Source organism: Caretta caretta, chromosome 12 (genome assembly GCF_965140235.1).
Source record: "Caretta caretta isolate rCarCar2 chromosome 12, rCarCar1.hap1, whole genome shotgun sequence".
Classification (NCBI taxonomy): domain Eukaryota; kingdom Metazoa; phylum Chordata; order Testudines; family Cheloniidae; genus Caretta; species Caretta caretta.
This window is the reverse complement of record NC_134217.1, coordinates 1,362,764-1,380,590: the sequence shown is the minus strand read 5'-3', so window position 1 is coordinate 1,380,590 and position 17,827 is coordinate 1,362,764. Positions and strand designations below refer to the sequence as shown.

The following is a 17,827-nucleotide window of genomic DNA, read 5'->3' as shown; positions in this document are numbered from 1 at the left end:
GCTGGGACAGTGGGAATTCCATCCCACAGGTGAGATCCCAGCCGACAGAAGTGAGCCATGCCTCCTCCACCACAGCAGTGGGTTGCTGGGGCCTGCAGCCCATGGCTCGCCTGCTTCAGTCCCTTTAGATCTCCCTGGTGCCAGACAGCCCACCCCAGGGCCCAGCCCATGAACACTGCCAGCAGGGGACACAGCCCTGGGCATGGTGACAGCCCACGCGGGGTGTGGTATTTGATGGGCATGGGGGGCTCCAAACACCACATGGCCCCTTGCTGAGGCTCTGCCCCGAGGCTGCATTTGCAGGACAGCAGCCAGGCACAAGAGCCCCTAATGCCCTTCTTGGTGTGACAGTCCCTGTGTGTGGGGTGGGTCACTCTGAGCCTGGCACTGGGGGCAGACACTCACTGTGGTTCTTTTTCAGGGGCTGACTATGTGATGTCCCCCCAGCTGTGGGTCAAAAGTGCAACTGAAGCAGCCTCTGGCTGTTTAGAATATTTTTTTTAAAGGGGGCACCTGGAACAGTGGCTCGGGGCTGGGGACCTCCAAGGGTTCCAGGGGAGTCGAAGCAGGATCAGCTTGAGCCCAGGGTGGTTTTGGGAAAAAGAAAAAAGAGCAGGTGGCAGCTCCCCCCGGAGCACTGCTGTGAGTAGACCAATCAGGCAGTGGTGGAAACGGCTGGTGGAGTCTGGAGCAGGCTGCCCAGCGCTGCGGGAGAGAGAACAAAGCAGCAACTGCCACCAGAAAAGAAGGGCCGCAGCGAGTGAGGAGCCAGTGACTAGGGCCCCCGACGTCAGAGGGCCGCCAGGGACAGAGCTCAAAGGGAGATAGTCTAGTTGAGGAGGAAGAGAAAAGCCAGAGAGAGCAGGAGCAGTAGGGCTAGCCACAAACGGGCAGTACCTAGAAAGAGGAAAGATAATGGTGTAAGGGGAAAAGAGGGAAAGTTAAAGGAAGAACAATGCTGTTAAATGAGAGGAAAAATAGCCAAAGAGTCTCTAAGAAACTATTAGAAAACATTGTTAGAAAACTGGGAGAAAAGTACAGCCCCAATGAAATGTGAAGGAAATAAACTGTAATTAAAGTGAAACTGACTTAAGAAATAAGGCGGAAGTGAGTTGTAGTGAAAGAAAGAAAATAGTAAGGACTGTAAAACAAACCATCCAAACAGCATCCTAAGGCAGACAAGGTGAAAAGATAGGAATAAAGAAATTGTGAGAGCAAAGGGACTGTAAGCCAGAAAGGAGCAGAGGGATAATAGTTCAGCCAAGAAGCCAACATATTGCATCAAGGAATTTAGGCTGCAACTCAAACCCGTAAACCAAGGTTGCACAAGAGGATTGCCCAAAATAACTAAACAGCCTAAGAACTTTTTCTCCAACCTCTGGGCTTATGGAGGCTGAAAACCAGGAAACTGACAAGGGGATGTGGAACTGTGGGGTTTGTGTCCTAGTGCACTGGTTTTCAAACTGTGGATCATGACCCAGCAGCGCTGGGTTGCAGAATGTAAGGCAGTGGGTCGTGGCAGCTCTGGTCAGCACTGCCGACAGGGCCATTAAAAGTCCCATCGGCGGTGCTGCCCGGCAAAGGCAGGCTAGTCCCTACCTGTCCTGGGGCACCGCGCTGTGCCCCGGAAGCGGTGAGCAGCAGGTCTGGATCCTCTACGTGGGGGAGAGGGGGGGGGCTCTGCGTGCTGCCCCTGCCCCGAGCACCAGCTCTGCACTGCCAATGGGAGCTGCGGTGGGGGAAGGTTCCTGTGAGTGAGAGCCATGCGGAGCCGCTTGCGCACCTCCGCCTAGGAGCCAGACCTCCTGCTGGCCGCTTCCAGGGTGCAGGACAGGCAGGAAGCCTGCCTGAGCACCTCTGCTGCGCCGCTGACCAGCAGCCACCCGAGGTAACCCGTGCCCCAGCCCCGTGCCCCAATCCCCTGCCCCAAACCCGGAGCCCCTTCCTGCACCCCCAACCCCTTATCCCTGACCCCACACCAGAGCTTGCACCGCCAGCCCAGAGCCCTGACCCCCTCCAACACCTCAACCCCCTGCCCCAGCCATGAACCCCTCCCACACCCAGAACCCCTCATCCCCAGCTCTGTTGGCTTGCAGGCATCAACAATTTTCTTCAACTGGGTCTCCAGAAAAAAAAGTTTGAAAACTACTGCTCCAGTGTATTGTGTTCACTAATTCAAAATGCTGTTGTTTTATACATGAAAACTGTTCCCTGTCAAGGCGGATTCCCCACTCTGGCAAGAAACAAGCATCAAGAATCGCTCTCTTGAGGCCCAGCTTAAAAGTTACAAGCAAAACGAAAACACCTGGGGTTAGCACAGAGGAGTCCACAAGCCACAAAGAAATAAAAGAGATACACCTCATCACGTCTTCCCCTGATCTACTCACATATCCAGGGTTTTAAATGAGTAGTTTCTAGGTGTGATCTGATGATTTTTTTTCAGACCTGGGCCAAGCTTCTCAGAGAGAACAACCACAGACAGACAAAAGGGGAGAGTCCTTGTTTCAATTTTAAAAGGTTCTAGCCTTCCCATTGGCTCTTTTGGCCAGGTGCCCACTCCCTTCCTTCTACCCATGCAGGGAGACTTTTTAACCCTTTACAGGTAAAGCAATTAGAGAACAGATACTAAGAGGGATTTTATAGTTACTGGCTGGCTGGGTGTCATAAAAGGGAGCTACCCTCCCCTCCCCGCCCCCTTCATTTATCACGTTACCTATGAAGTGAGTTTAATGAAGACAATCACTGCTAATACACAGTCGATAACAGGAATAGTTTATGGTGTAAGCTTAAGGAGTAGTTCCTGCTAAAACAGCTAACTCTGATTTCCTTGTGATTTGTCCCTATTTAATTGATTTCTACTTTACCCCCACCTGATTGAGAGAACATACTACAGTCTCTAGATTGCCTCTAGAGACAGGCCAGTCCTTGCCTACGGACAGCCCCGCAACCTGAAGCAAATACTCACCAACAACCACATACCACACAACAGAACCACTAACCCAGGAACTTATCCTTGCAACAAAGCCCGTTGCCAATTGTGCCCACATATCTATTCAGGGGACACCATCGCAGGGCCTAATAACATCAGCCACACTATCAGAGGCTCGTTCACCTGCACATCCACCAATGTGATATATGCCATCATGTGCCAGCAATGCCCCTCTGCCATGTACATTGGTCAAACTGGACAGTCTCTACGTAAAAGAATAAATGGACACAAATCAGATGTCAAGAATTATAACATTCATAAACCAGTCGGAGAACACTTCAATCTCTCTGGTCATGCAATCACAGACATGAAGGTCGCTATCTTAAAACAAAAAAACTTCAAATCCAGACTCCAGCGAGAAACTGCTGAATTGGAATTCATTTGCAAATTGGATACTATTAATTTAGGCTTAAATAGAGACTGGGAGTGGCTAAGTCATTATGCAAGGTAGCCTGTTTCCTCTTGTTTTTTCCTAACCCCTCCTCCCCCCAGATGTTCTGGTTTAACTTGGATTTAAACTTGGAGAGTGGTCAGTTTAGATGAGCTATTACCAGCAGGAGAGTGAGTTTGTGTGTGTATGGGGGTGGGGGGATGTGAGAAAACCTGGATTTATGCAGGAAATAGCCCGACTTGATTATGTAAAGAGTTGTCACTTTGGATGGGCTAGCACCAGCAGGAGAGTGAATTTGTGTGGGGGGGGTGGAGGGTGAGAAAACCTGGATTTGTGCTGGAAATGGCCCACCTGATGATCACTTTAGATAAGCTATTACCAGCAGGACAGTGGGGTGGGAGGAGGTATTGTTTCATATTCTCTGTGTGTATATAAAGTCTGCTGCAGTTTCCACGGTATACATCTGATGAAGTGAGCTGTAGCTCACGAAAGCTCATGCTCAAATAAATTGGTTAGTCTCTAAGGTGCCACAAGTACTCCTTTTCTAGATTGCCTCTGCCTCTCCTCATTGCTCTGACTCAGAATGCCCCTCCTTTCCCTGCCACGCTGGGCAGAGGCTAGGCACCTCCCAGGCCCATCTTAGCATCAGGTGTTAAGTCCTAGAGCCCCAGGGCAGCTGTTATCCGATGATGCACGCAGGGTCATCTCATTGTCTCTTAGCATCTCTGGGGCAGGGTTCAGGACCCTTGGCCCAGTTTGTGGGGTTTGTTTTTTGGACAGTCAACAGCACTCTCAGCTCCTCTGAAATACACTGCTTCTCAGGCCAGCTGGGCTGGGCAGAGGGACCCTCCCATTTTAGTCCTGCTTGCTGCCCCCATCAGAGCCTTGGAAAGAAGCTTTTTTTTTAAACCAAACATCTCAGTAGGGACAAGTTCTCCCCCAAAGGTGCAGCAAGGAAGACTCTGGGAGTTCCTTTTTTTGGAGATTAAGTGCCTGAAAAATTGTTTCTTTGCAACTGTTTTGCCAAATATCCAGTGAAGTCCCCTGGCACGAATGTCTATTACAAACAAATAGAGTCTTTTTATGCCAGTGCCAAAAGGCTTGAGCCAGTTGTCCAGTGAGGAGGGAAAAATCTTGGGGATGGACTAGTTATTATTGTTCTTTATTATCCAGCCTTTGGTAAAATGCCTCCTCCTGCATCCCTTTGACCTGGGGAAAGCACACAGGGCCATTGTCCAGGAACTGAGAGCCAAGTGATGTACCCATGGTTACTATTAGCATTGTTAATTTAGAATCCAGCTACCCTGACCAAGGCCGGGGCACTGCACTAGGGGCTGAACACAGAGCTCAAGAGGGGTAAGAGAGATAGGGTCTCTGCCCTGAAGAGTTAACAACCTAAATAGAAAACACAAAGGGTGGGTGGGGAAACTGAGGCCCAGAGAGGGACCGTGACTGCCCTGGGTCATACATTCATAGAAATGTAGGGCTGTGAGGAACCTTGAGAGAACATTAGTGCCTCTGTGCCAAGGCAGAACCAACCTAGACCAGCCCGGATGGGTGTTTGTCCCACCTGATCTTAAAAACCTCCAGTGGCGGGGATTCCACAGCCCCCCTGGGAAGCCTGGTCCAGAGCTGAACTACCCTGAGAGTTGGAAAGGTTTCCCTAACATCTGACCTACATCGCCCTTGCTGCAGATTAAGCCCATTACGTCTTCGCCTGCCTTCAGTGGCCATGGAGAATCATTGATCACTGTCCTCTTTGTTACAGCCCATAACAGATCTGAAGACTGTTATCCAGTCCCCATCTTCCGTCATCTTTTCTCAAGACTAAACATGCCCAGGTGGTTTTATCCTTTCCTCACAGGGCAGGTTTGGATCATTTTTGTTGCTCTCTTCTGGACTCGCTCCAATTTGTTCACATCTTTGCCAAAGTGTGGTACCCGGAACGGCACCCAATATCCCGCTGAGGCCTCCCCACAGTGCCAAGTGAGACAATGACCTCCCGTGCCATACATACGATACTCCTGGTAAGACACCCCAGAACCAGATTTGGCTGTTTTGCAACTGCATCACACTGCTGCCTCCTATTCAATTTGTGATCCACTAGAACCCCAGAGCCTTTTCAGCAGCACTGCCATATAGCCAGTTATTCCCCACTGTGTAGTGATGCATTGGATTCTTTTTTGTCCTAAGTGTAGTACTTTGCATTTGTTTTTATTGAGTTTCATCTTGGTGATTTCAGACCAATTCTCTGACTTGTTGAGGTCGTTTTGAATTCTAATCCTGTCCTCCAGCGTGCTTGTGACCCCTCTCCACGTGATGTCACCTGCAAATTTTATAAACATACTCTCCATTCCATTGTCCGAGTTACTAATGAAAAGACTGACTAGTACCGGACCCAGGACTGACTCCTGCAGGACTATAAGATACACCGGCCCAGTTTGGCAGCAAACCATTGATAACTACTCTTTGAATACAGCCTTTCAGCCAGCAATTGGTCCTTGTTCCCACTTTCTGTAGAATTCCTTTTCTCCTCAGGTCATTAAAGAGAATCATAGAATCATAGAATATCAGGGTTGGAAGGGACCCCAGAAGGTCATCTAGTCCAACCCCCTGCTCGAAGCAGGACCAATTCCCAGTTAAATCATCCCAGCCAGGGCTTTGTCAAGCCTGACCTTAAAAACCTCTAAGGAAGGAGATTCCACCACCTCCCTAGGTAACGCATTCCAGTGTTTCACCACCCTCTTAGTGAAAATGTTTTTCCTAATATCCAATCTAAACCTCCCCCACTGCAACTTGAGACCATTACTCCTCGTTCTGTCATCTGCTACCATTGAGAACAGTCTAGAGCCATCCTCTTTGGAACCCCCTTTCAGGTAGTTGAAAGCAGCTATCAAATCCCCCCTCATTCTTCTCTTCCGTAGACTAAACATCCCCAGTTCCCTCAGCCTCTCCTCATAACTCATGTGTTCCAGTCCCCTAATCATTTTTGTTGCCCTCCACTGGACTCTTTCCAATTTTTCCACCTCCTTCTTGTAGTGTGGGGCCCAAAACTGGACACAGTACTCCAGATGAGGCCTCACCAATGTCGAATAGAGGGGAATGATCACGTCCCTTGATCTGCTGGCAATGCCCTTACGTATACATCCCAAAATGCCATTGACCTTCTTGGCAACAAGGGCAACAAGAGCTCCATGGCATTTTACTAGTCTTCCTATCTGTCCTTTGCAGCGGGATAGTTTGCAAGAAGGGAAAATACTTTAGGATGGACCATTTATTATTGCTAATATTATTTATTACCTGTATTACGGTAGCGCCTAGGAGCTCAGCCATGAGCCAGGCACCCGCTGTGCTGGGTGCTGTACATTATTTATTAGGTGTATTTCCTAGGAGCCCAGCCATGGCCCAGGACCCCATCACGCTAAGTGCTGTACATTAATTACCTGTATTACGGTAGCACCTAGGAGCCCAGCCCATGGCCCTGTTGTGCTAGGTTCTATACAGACACAGAACAAAAAACCAGTCTCTGCCCCAGAAAGCTGCCATAGCGTCACCCTCTGAGATCACCCAGCTATTTCAGGATAGGAAAACCCCCTGCAGCCTTTGGTAAAATGACTCCTCCCGCATGCCCCCAGCCTAGGGGCCTGCATGCAGGGTGCCGATGAGCCAGGAACAGAGTGTGTAAGTGGCGTGGTCTGGTACCTGCTAGCATAGTCAGTTTAGCCTACAGTAGAATCTTGCCCGGATCAAGGTGAGGCCCCATTGTGCTGAGTGCAGGCCAGATGCACTGAGAGCTGAAAGCGTTAAGGGTCTCACTAGACAAAGCGAAGGGTGGGAGGGAAATGGGAGACCCAGCAAAGGGAAGGGACTGCCCTGGGCCATGCAGCAGGTGTGTGGCTGAGCAGGGACAGAGCCCGAGTCTGCGAAGTCTGGGCGGTGCCCATGGCTGCTTGGCCATGCTGCCCCATCGAAGGCTGGGAGGGAGCATGTCTGGATAGCCCCTCTTTTCCAGGCTGGGCCTGAGGGCTGCCGGCTCCGTCCCGCTGGCAGGGAGCTGTTGCGTCAGGCCCGCTGAGAAGCCCGCTGGGCATGAGAAGCACCGTGCAGGGAGGCAGGTGTTGGTGTGAAGGCCAGGAGCGGTATCTCATCCCTGTTGCCTGTGGACCGCAGGTGTGCACTGCACACTCGATAAGGCTGGGAAAGGCAGCTGCTTCCGAGAGCAGTGGGGTCAGCCCTGGTAAATTGGTGACCCAGGGACAGGGAGCAGGGAGGGCCTGGGGTGACAGAGGTGCCACCAGCTATGGAAGGGTGTTGCTGGAGATGGCGACCTTTGGCGTGGAAAGAAGGAGAGCTCCCCTCCTCCAAATGCCCCTCATCAGGGACGGGCCTGAGCCACAGTCCTGGGGCATCGGCATCCTGGCCTAGACCCGCAGAACTGACCTTGCTGGCCGGGGCTGTGATACCAACTGGCACCATTTCCCCTCCTGGGCGCTATGAAGGCTGGGCAGAGCTCCCCAAAAGGTCCCTGAGGCTGGCCCAGGCCTGCCCCTGTCAGAGGGTGTTGGGGGGGTACACTGCCCACTGGCACCCCCGTGCAATGCAGCCCACTAGAGCGGCAGTTCTGTAAACAGAATGCAAGAGGGTTCCTTGGCCCGACCCCCCCTTCTCTCCAGGCGCAGGTTGGGGTGTCTAGCTTCCTGCAGTGAGAGCCCTGCTCACCCAGATGAGTCCGGGCCCTGCCTGGGCCCCAGAAGCGGCTGATCGTGATGCTCGATGGAATGGCAGCGGGGGAGCAGAATGTGGGGAGGATGTACTAACCCCTGGCTCTGGTTCCCCTTTTGCACTGAGCTGCCAGCAGGGCACATGCAGAGTGTCTCATACCAATGCAGAGGAAAAGCCCATTTTCCTCCTGGAAACAGGCCAGGTCCATCGCCCTCCCTGACTGCGACTAACCCCTCCATTTGCCACAGGAGCCAGCCTGGAAAGCAAACAAGTTGCCCTGCTTCTAAAAATACATCCGCCTCACAAAAAACGTGCTCCCAACTCCTGCCAATACAGTAATCAATCGTGGTATCACAGAGGTGGTGGTGGGGCGGCGTGTTTGCCCTGCAGCAGGTGTTCCCATGGCCGCTAACCCCCTCGTTGGCCCTACTCCAACCCCCACTGGTGCTGGAGATAAAAGACCTGCAGCTTTGTCTGCCCCATCCACATGCCTCAGCCTTGTCGCTAGCATGGCTGCTCTGTGGCTGCTCTCCTGCCTGGCACTCCTCGGCGCGGCTCATGGTAAGCCAGGCAGGCCCTTCTCTGCTTGGGCTGCATAATCCATTAGGTGACAGCCTCATCTGGGTTCTGGAGACCCTGTGTGAGGACACAGCAGCGCAGATTGTGGGGGTCAGGCTGGGAGCTAGCGAGACACCCAGGGGTTGGCTGTGTCCAGGAATCCCCTTTAGCTGCATCAGCTGGGAGGCAGTGTGGCCTGGTGGACAGGGCACTGGATTAGGACCAAGGAGATCTGTGTTCTATTCTCCACTGTGTTGCTGGGTGACTTTGGACATATCACTTCCCTGCTCTGTGCCTCAGTTTCCCCTCTGTAAAATGGGGCAGCCACAGAGCAGCCATGATCTTGATCTTCTTTGTAAAGGACTTTGATCTCATTTGAGTAAGAGCCCTTGAGTCCTGAATCTGCACATGAGGGGAGTCTCAGGGTGCCGCTATTGCACTTGCCAGCAGCCAAAATGCTGTACCAGTTGCCAGACCAGGTTTGTTTGGCTAGTTACTTTGTGCCTCCTTCAGTGCCCCTCTGTGTGATTAAGAGAGACAGTAGTCTTCAGTGCTGTCTCTAAAATGTTGTGTGTGTGAGGGGGTGTTGCTGTGGGCTGTTAAGCAACTGCTACATTCCACACCAGAGCTGGCTGCATTTCAGCAGCAGGCCAAGCGATGTGCAGTGCCAGCTGTAACAGTGGCAATGAGTGCTGTAGATAAGGTTGCCGCTCTCACCGCCTGCCTGCAGTTGTGTGCAGTAACTCTCTGAAGCTCATGCTGGGCAGCTGGAATAGCCTAGGTTTGGCCTCTGCCTGGTGGGAAAGTGGCTCAGCTGCTTTCAGGCGTGCAAAGCAGGGTATAAATACAAGGTTCTTGCTGTAAACAGCCTTTATATGCCTAGCTGCACCCGTCCGGCCTAGGGCATTGACCAGCAGCTCTCACCCTCCCTGGCCTGGGCCCCCGTGTCGTCACTGACACCTGAGCCTGGTAGGGTCGGGGAATGCTGCCATTCTGATCGGGTGAGATTTGCCACATAAGAATGGCCATACTAAGTCAGACGGCCGTTCTTATGTCCAGCTAGCCCAGTATCCTGTCTTCCGACAGTGGCCGGGCCAGGCACTTTACAGGGAATGAACAGGACTGGGCAATTATCAAATGATCCACGCCCTGTTGGCCCGCCCCCAGCTTCTAGCCAGCAGAGCATGGGGTTGCATCCCTGCCTATCCAGGCTAATAGCCATCGATGGACCTGTCCTCCATGAACTCATATAGTTCTTTTTGGGACCCTGTTATAATTTTGGCCTTCACAGCATCCCCTGACAAGGAGTTCCTCAGGTTGACTGTGTGTTGTGTGAAGAAATACTTCCTTTCATTGTTTTAAACCTGCTGCCTCTTAATTTCACTGTGTGACCCCTGGTTCATGTGTGAAGTGAAGGGGTAAATAACCCTTCCCTGTTCACTTTCTTCTCCCCAGTCATGATTTTAGAGACCTCTCGCATCTCCCCCTGACCCCAGCCATCTGGTTTCCCAAGCTGGAAAGGCCCAGACGTTTTAACCTTGCCTCATACGGAAGCTGTTCCAGACCCCACACCATTTTTGTTGCCCTTCTCTGCACCTCTTCCACCTCTACTATATTTCTTTTGAGACGGGGCGACCGGAACTGTGCGCAGTATCCAAGGTGTGGGCGCCCCACGGCTTTATACAGAGGCAACGGGGTATTTTCTGTCTCATGATCTCTCCCTTTCTTGATGATTCCCGACATTCCATTCGCTTTTTTGGCGGCCGCTGCACAGTGAGTGACTGTTTTCAGAGAACTCTCCACCGTGACTCCAAGATCTCCTCCATGAGTAGACCAGCTAAATTAGACCCCATCGCTGTGTGTATATAAACTAAATGCCCGGGTGCCACAGGGGTCGGTGACGCTGCAGGGTGCCAGGCAGGCTGCCCCAGGGCCATGACTCCCAGACAGGGTCTCTGGGTTTTCATTGTGAATCAGAAAGTTCCCCAGGCTCAGACTCCTCCATGTAACGGATGTCCCCTTTTGGGCCCGGCTCTGGCAGTCATTTTGCCAGTCACTGCCCATGCTCTCGCCAGGCTGCGGGAGGGAGACGGGCTGGAGCTGTTTCTGGTTAGCTGGCGCTGCAGCCTCAGGGTGCCAGTGGGAAGCGGGTGGAGACCCAGGCTGACCCGCTTTCCCTTCCAGGCTGTGGTGTGCAGGAAATCCAGCCCATCATCAGTGGCTACGCTCGCATTGTGAATGGCGAGGAGGCGGTTCCCGGATCCTGGCCCTGGCAGGTCTCCCTGCAAGTAAGGAGGGTGGGGAAGTCTCCCTATCGGTGCCGGGACCCTGGCGACTCCCTTTATGCCCCTCCCCCCTCTCCCCAGCAGTGACCCAAACGCTTTCCTCGCTTGGCTCTGCCCCCATGGATCTGCCCCATCGCCAAGCCCCGCCCCCATTTCACAAGCCCATCTTCCCCATTTCAGCTCCCAGAGGCCGGACTCCTGCAGCCCAGACACTGGGGATGGGCTCGTGGGAAGGGTGGCTCTTGGGCTGTCCCCCGCCCACCCAATGGGGCGCTCCAGGGGGGTTATGAGCCTGTGGCTGCCCAGGGCAAGCACGTGCCCATGTAGCTCTGGCAGTAGTGGCTCCTGCTAATAGAAGCAGAAGTGCCAGATTCAGTCCCTGGGAGGCTGTAGGGAGCTCGTGGCTGAGGCCAAGGAAAGGTGCCCTCCTAGCTGCCCAGGGCCATGCCTGAGCTGGGCACTGCAATTGTTTTCAGTGTGATTTGGCCCTTGCTGGTGATACCTTGGGACAGGCATCTCTAGGGCCTTACAGTCTCCCCCGGTTGGCAATTGCAGCAGTCGAAGATGAACAGCAGGCACTTCTGTGGCGGCTCCCTGGTCAGCGAGCGTTGGGTGGTGACAGCTGCACACTGCGGAGTGACGTGAGTGGGGACCACCCTGGGGATGGGCTGCGGGGGGGGACAGATCAGGGATATGGCTTAGCGGCCTGTCTGGTGTCGCCTGAAGGGGGCGGTGGGGCAGCAGGGTGCTGCTAGCCCAGGGCCAGGCTCCAGTCCCAGCCGTGGAGATGTCACCTCCCCTTGCCCTTCGAGATCACACCTAGCGCCCAGATGGTTGTTTCAGCCCCCCACCCTGTGATGCTGGGCTGCCCCCAACATGCCAGGCTGCATGGGCTACCCCATCAACTACGCCAAGGGGAAAACCATGCCTGGTCCAGCCAGGTCGCTGCCCCGCTGTGCACAGGGGAAGGCTGCCTCTGCACTGATGAACAGCCCCGGGTGCACCTGGGCGCTAGCCTTATTGGGATCCAGGAAGTGGGCGGGCGAAGCTCGCCCACTGCTAAAGGATCCCCCCTCAGCCTAAGGGGGAGATCCACAGGACCTGGGAAACCAAATAATTACGGGGGACAACTAATGAACAACAGGGACGGGAGTGCGGTCAAAGGGTCAAACGAAGGGAACCGGACGGGGACACCAAGCAGAGAACCCCGGACAGTGCCCACCGCTCCTCAAAGGCATCAAGGGAGTCAATGGACGCCGCCCAGAGGAACTCTGCCCGGAGGCGTGAACAGACAGAGGATCGGAAATAGGTCCCACAGTCGCAGGAGACTCTATCGGCCAACCTCCTCACCCTGGTTTTATAGATGGCCACTTTAGCCAGGAGGAGGTTGACCAGGAGGTGAGGGGAAAAGTGCAACCAAAACCTTAACAAAATATTCGTGAGGAGCCAGAATAGGGGCTGCAACCTGGCGCACTCCAGATAGACGTGCGCCAGGGTTTCCCTCACACCGCAAAAGAGGCAGGTGTCCGGGATTGGGGTGAACCGCGCCAAGTATACGCCCGAGCTCACGGCCCCGTGAAGGAGCCGCCAACTGATATCCCCGGCACACCTCGGGACTAAGGTGGAATAGAGGCTGGCCCACCGGGGCTCCTCACCCTCTAGCCACAGGCAGGCAGGAACCCCCGCTGCATGGCCAAATGCACCAGCTGCAGCTCATGGGCCCAATGGCTGCTAGTTCCCCATCCCACAGTGCCCCACACATCGCCCTTCGCTGCGGGTGATCTCAGCTCTCCCTGGACACTAACTGCCCTCTCTTCCGGCCCCAGGAAATCCAACGTGGTGGTGCTCGGGGAACACGACCGCAGCTCCTCCCAAGAGAAAGTGCAGAAACTGGCCATCCAGCAGGTGGGTGAGCGCTCGCCCAGTGCTGACCCACGGCAGGAGGGGGAGCCAGGCACAGACACTGAGTCTCTGGGCACAACCCTGTGGTGGGGTGCCATGAGCACCCAGGGTTGCTGTCTGCTCGCTGCCTCTGTGCAGCCCCGCTCTGTGGGCTGAGCTCTCCAGGGGTGAGATGGGGCACAGCTGGGAACTCCTGTGTGAGCATATCTGCTCCAGGCCTGGGGGCATTGTGCCAGCTGGGGCAACTTCCCCTGCAGGGGTGCAGTGGGGGGTCCCCTCCACAGCCAGCCAATTCTGCCGGCCACAGCTCTGTCTCCCCTGCTCTCTGCTGGGCACAGCCTGGCCCCCGAGGGATCTGCTGCCCTGCTCCAGCCATACAGGAAGTGTGTGCTGAGGCAGCCTGCGCCCAGGGGACCTGGAGCCCTCCTGAGACTGCAGCTCCCAGCAGCCCACTCTGGGTGCCTCGGGCACTGGGAGCGGTGGGAGGTTCCCTGCCACATGCTGCCTGCTGGCTCTAAGGAGCTGACGCAGAGGCTGCCCCAGGCCTGGTGGTGCCGGCTGGTCTCAGTGCTCGCTGAATGTACCGGGCCACATGGCAAGGGGGCCCACGTGAGTACCCCCACCATGGAGGAGGGGTAGCTGCAGGGACCTGTCCCCATGGGCCCGTGTCTCTGCCACAGGTTTTCACCCACCCGCAGTATAACTCCTACACCACCAACAATGACATCGCGCTCATCAAGCTGGCCACGGCCGTGAAGCTGGGCAGCACTGTGGCCCCAGTGTGCCTGGCAGCCACCGGGGAGCAGTACCAGAGTGGCCAGCGCTGCGTCACCACTGGCTGGGGCAAGACCCGCTACAATGGTACGTCCTCCTGGCACTGCGGTGAGAGGAGCCTGCATGGCCTTGGGGATGACTTCAATGGCCAGTTTGGCTGGAACAGCCCCTGGAGCTGGGTCACTCACACACGTTGCGGGTAGGGCCCAGGACTGGGAATCGCGAGATCAAGGGTGGTTAGTTACCCACCCTATGCCTCAGTTTCCCCACCTGTGGGTGGGGGACAGTAATGCTGACGTACCCTGCTGCGATGCTGTGCACACTGGTGTTTGCAAAGCACATTCAGCGTGGGGAGCGACGGATTTCCCGCCCATGGGTGGAGTGGGATGTGAGTTTTCCCACAACCATCTCCCCTGTCACGGCAGCACTGAGCTGTCGGCTCCCCGGGGTTCACACCCTCATTGGCATCGGGGTATGTTGCCCCCCTGCTGTGTGCAGAGCACTCCTTGGAGCTGGGCGGGAGGCATGAGAAATAGTTCAGCTCTGTTCCTGTCACCAGTCTGGGCTGGACCGAGCCCCTTCTATGCAGGCGGTAAGGCCCCGGGCTGTGGCCCTTTTCTAGCGATGCATCTGGTCGAGACCCAATGTGCCTGGTGCTCACTTAGAGCCACCCGTGGGCATCGGCCCAAATGCTGGGCTCATGGCCTGGCCTGGGGGAGCCACAGGTCAGAGCTTGAGGCAGCCGTGCATTGGGGCATTGGCAGAGCAGGGCTGGAGCTAGCCCTGGGGGAGGGGTCCTTGGACATGGACCAGAGCCCCAAAGAGCAGGCAAAGCACTGTCTGGCCAGCTGGCAGGCCAACCCCTGTGAGCCCAGTGCTGCCAGGCTGTGCTGGGATGCTGCTTGGGCACACCTGGCCAGCTCACCGTGCGCACACAGGGGAATGCGAGCCAGGGCAAGTGGGGGATTGTTGGTGAAAGGGCCTTTTCCTCCACCTGGGCCAGGGCCCTTGGGCATCTCCAGGCTCTGCAATGACTGGGACCTGGAAATCCTGTGCCTGCTTTTGGGCTGCCTGCCCCAGCTTTCAGCAGGGAGCATGGGATGCCCAGCCCCACTGGGGAGCCAGAGGGCCGTGCCTCGGTAGCAGGACGGGCTGGTTGTGGGAGGCTCCTGTGCAGTTCACTCATTCCATAGGGTGTGTTCAGCAGTGCACCCAGCTCCCACGTGTGGCACATGCCAGCCACACAAGCCGTGCACCATGTCATGTGGAATGCGTGTGGCGGCTCCTTGGGGCGCAGCCCTGACCCTGCCCTCTCTCCGCTCCCTTTCCAGCCTTAAGCACCCCAAGCAAACTGCAGCAGACGGCGCTGCCCCTGCTGACCAATGAGGAGTGTAAAAAGTACTGGAACGGTGACATCCTGGACTCCATGATCTGTGCTGGAGCAGCAGGCTCCTCCTCCTGCATGGTACGGCCCCAGGGCTGGGGCTGCCCTGCTGGCCGGCCTTCTTCCGCCCCCTGCGTGAGCTCATGCCCTCTGCTGGCCACTCTGCGCCTCTACTAGCCCAGTGGCCTTGCCACACACGGCTACCTGGCTTGAGCCCTGCCATGGTCTTCTGCTCCCCAGGCCGGGGGGAGAGCGTAGTGATCCCTGGTGGGGTGCGAGACCCTCATGCCTGTTTCACGGGCCCATAGAGGCATTGCCCAGGGCACTGACTGGCCCAGCCATTGCTGCTTGGCTAGGAGGGGGCCTGTGGCCCAGACGCCAGCTGCAGAGGGGTGGGAAGCTGGGGAGAGTGTGCACTTGGCTGTGGTCCCCCATGTCCTGGGGGTACCAGGCCAGGGAGAATGTGCCAATCCAGGGACAGGGCCCTTGTCCCTCTGGCAGCGAGGGCGGGCATTCTGCTATAGGCAGGGGAGGGCGCCTGTCAGTCCTCCTGGGCTGGTCTTTCCAGCATGGCACAGGAGGGTGAGATCCAGGCTAGCAGGGGCCCCTCTTCGGGAGGATACCCGGCAGGGTGCCTGGGCAGGGGGCTGGCCCTGGAGGGCGTGGTGCCCAGCTCTCTACAGCCCTGGTGGCTGAACCTGCCTCTCCATCTGCTTTGCAGGGTGACTCCGGCGGCCCCCTTGTCTGCCAGGAGAACGGAGTCTGGCATCTAGTGGGCATCGTGTCCTGGGGCAGCAGCCGCTGTGCCACCACCATGCCAGGCGTCTATGCCCGCGTAAGCCTGCTCCGTGCATGGGCCGACAGCATCATGGCCAGCAACTGAGCCTGCTTGGGGTCTTAGCACCTAGGCCCCAGATCGGCGGCTGCAGCTCTCCACCCTTCTCTCCCCACGGGTGACGTCGTCCCACCTGGGTCAAAGCCAGCCCTGTGGCCTTCCAATAAAACCTTTCTGCAGCATGGCGCCTCTTTGGGTTCCTGCCATCTTCGGGGCACCAGCACACTGTGTCCACCAGACTTGGCACAGCCTGGGCACCGCGTGCCAGCTGACCCAGCAGGGGTTGCTGACACCCACCGCGCATAGGCAGGGCCCACACCAGCTCCCCCAACTGAGCTTTGTACCCAAGGCAAGGTGGTCAGCCAGGCTGTGGCCACTGGTGTGGAGCCGGGGAAGATGATCCATACAATCACAGAATATCAGGGTTGGAAGGGACCTCAGGAGGTCATCTCGTCCAACCCCCTGCTCATGGCAGGACCGACACCAACAATCCAACTAAATCCATGACTGAAGGGCTCCCAGAGCTAGGGTGGGGGCCAGGATGGGGGGCTGAACTCAGAGCTGCGCCAGCAGGTGGCCTAGACAGGACTGGGTCTGCACACCAGAGGGCAGCCCCCACAGCTTGTGCAAGGGGGTGGCAGCTTACGGGCTCGGGCTTGTGGCGCTCAGACCCAGCTCGCCCAGCTGCTTGGAGGGGTTCCCCTAGCTCTCCGGGCGCTAGCATAGTGGAAGCTGTGTGGCTCGCCCAGCTCTGCAAGCAGCCTAGAGCCCTCTGTAGAAAACAGTGCTCCGCCCTCCTTGCCTGCCCCAGTGCTTAGTGTTCCCATCTGCTGTTACCCAGCCGCCACGCTCCATGCCTAAGGTGGCTGCAATTCAGTGCTGGATGAACGATCCAGGTGGCTAGCGGCCGGTGCTCGGGGTTGGACAGCCCTCTAGAAACGCAAGTCCTTGGCTGGCTGCTTGTTTCCTCCCTTCCCCAGTGCTGCACCATGTATACCCAATCCAGCTTCTGGTTACCCCTGGAGTAGCCTCTACCCTCTCCACAGCCTCTTCTCCACCTCTGGTTTGCTGAGCCCACCCGCTCTTCCCAGTGACCCAACCCCACCACTCACTCCCAGACCCCAAAAAGTTTGTTTCATTTTCATAGAATTTTTTTTGCGGGGGGATGTTGCAAACAGCTCTGACCTTGCCCCCGCTCCCCCCCACCCCCCGTGAGACCCTGGTGGGCCAACACAGACGATCGACTCTGCTGCCTCCTTGGTGTTTGCACCATACACAAACTGAGCGGGGCCAGCCAAGCTACTGGGGAAGGGAGTAGGGCTGACTAGCCCCAAAGATTGTTAGTATTAAGGCTTTGCATAGGGTTAGCGGCCAGAGACCTGGTCAGGATCAAGGCTCCATTGTGCAACATGACAACGGTAGCCCTACAAAACCCCCTGAATTGTCTGTGTCACTTTAGGAAAGAGGCCAGTTCTTCCACAGCGCTTACCGGCACCGGAGCTCTCAGCACCCTACATCCTCCTCATTTTACAGCTGGGGACACTGAGGCAGAGACAGGGGGAGTGAATTGCTCACAATCATCCTGCAGGCTGGGGTCAGAGGCAGGAATGAAGCCCAGCTCTCCTGTGTCCCAGGCGCGTGTGGAATACACTAGGCTGCTTGGTTGATTGAAAATGACCCCACAAAAATGGCCGCTTGAGGTAGTTTCACACATTGCTCCCTGTGGGGGGCGAAATCCTGGGGCCATGGACATCATTAGTAAAATGCCCCTGACTGCCCTCACGGGGCTCGGACTTCACCAGAAAAATCATGGAGCAGGTCCTCAAGGAATCAATCCTGAAGCACTTACATGAGAGGAAAGTGATCAGGAACAGTCAGCATGGATTCACAAAGGGAAGGTCATGCCTGACTAATCTAATCGCCTTCTATGATGAGATTACTGGTTCTGTGGATGAAGGGAAAGCAAGTGGATGTATTGTTTCTTGAC

General features: G+C 55.8%; 1 protein-coding gene across 1 annotated transcript; it reads left to right on the top strand.

The window, feature by feature from the left end:
- Positions 1-8,611: 8,611 nt before the first annotated feature.
- Positions 8,612-15,965, top strand: LOC125620882 (chymotrypsinogen A-like). Its single transcript, XM_048817120.2, has 7 exons — positions 8,612-8,663; positions 10,845-10,948; positions 11,501-11,586; positions 12,772-12,850; positions 13,528-13,708; positions 14,953-15,086; positions 15,727-15,965. Exons 1-7 carry the CDS (start codon positions 8,612-8,614, stop codon positions 15,886-15,888), a joined length of 798 nt encoding a protein of 265 aa, XP_048673077.2. The 3' UTR covers positions 15,889-15,965.
- The last annotated feature ends 1,862 nt before the right edge of the window (positions 15,966-17,827 follow it).

What these genes read in the sequence shown, in the direction of transcription:
- LOC125620882 (XM_048817120.2), top strand. Translation starts at nt 8,612, where the DNA reads ATGGCTGCTCTGTGGCTGCTCTCCTGCCTGGCACTCCTCGGCGCGGCT. An exon ending in GCTGCACACTGCGGAGTGAC is followed by an intron (nt 11,587 to 12,771) that starts GTGAGTGGGGAC and finishes TTCCGGCCCCAG; the next exon opens with GAAATCCAACGTGGTGGTGC. An exon ending in CAGGCTCCTCCTCCTGCATG is followed by an intron (nt 15,087 to 15,726) that starts GTACGGCCCCAG and finishes TCTGCTTTGCAG; the next exon opens with GGTGACTCCGGCGGCCCCCT.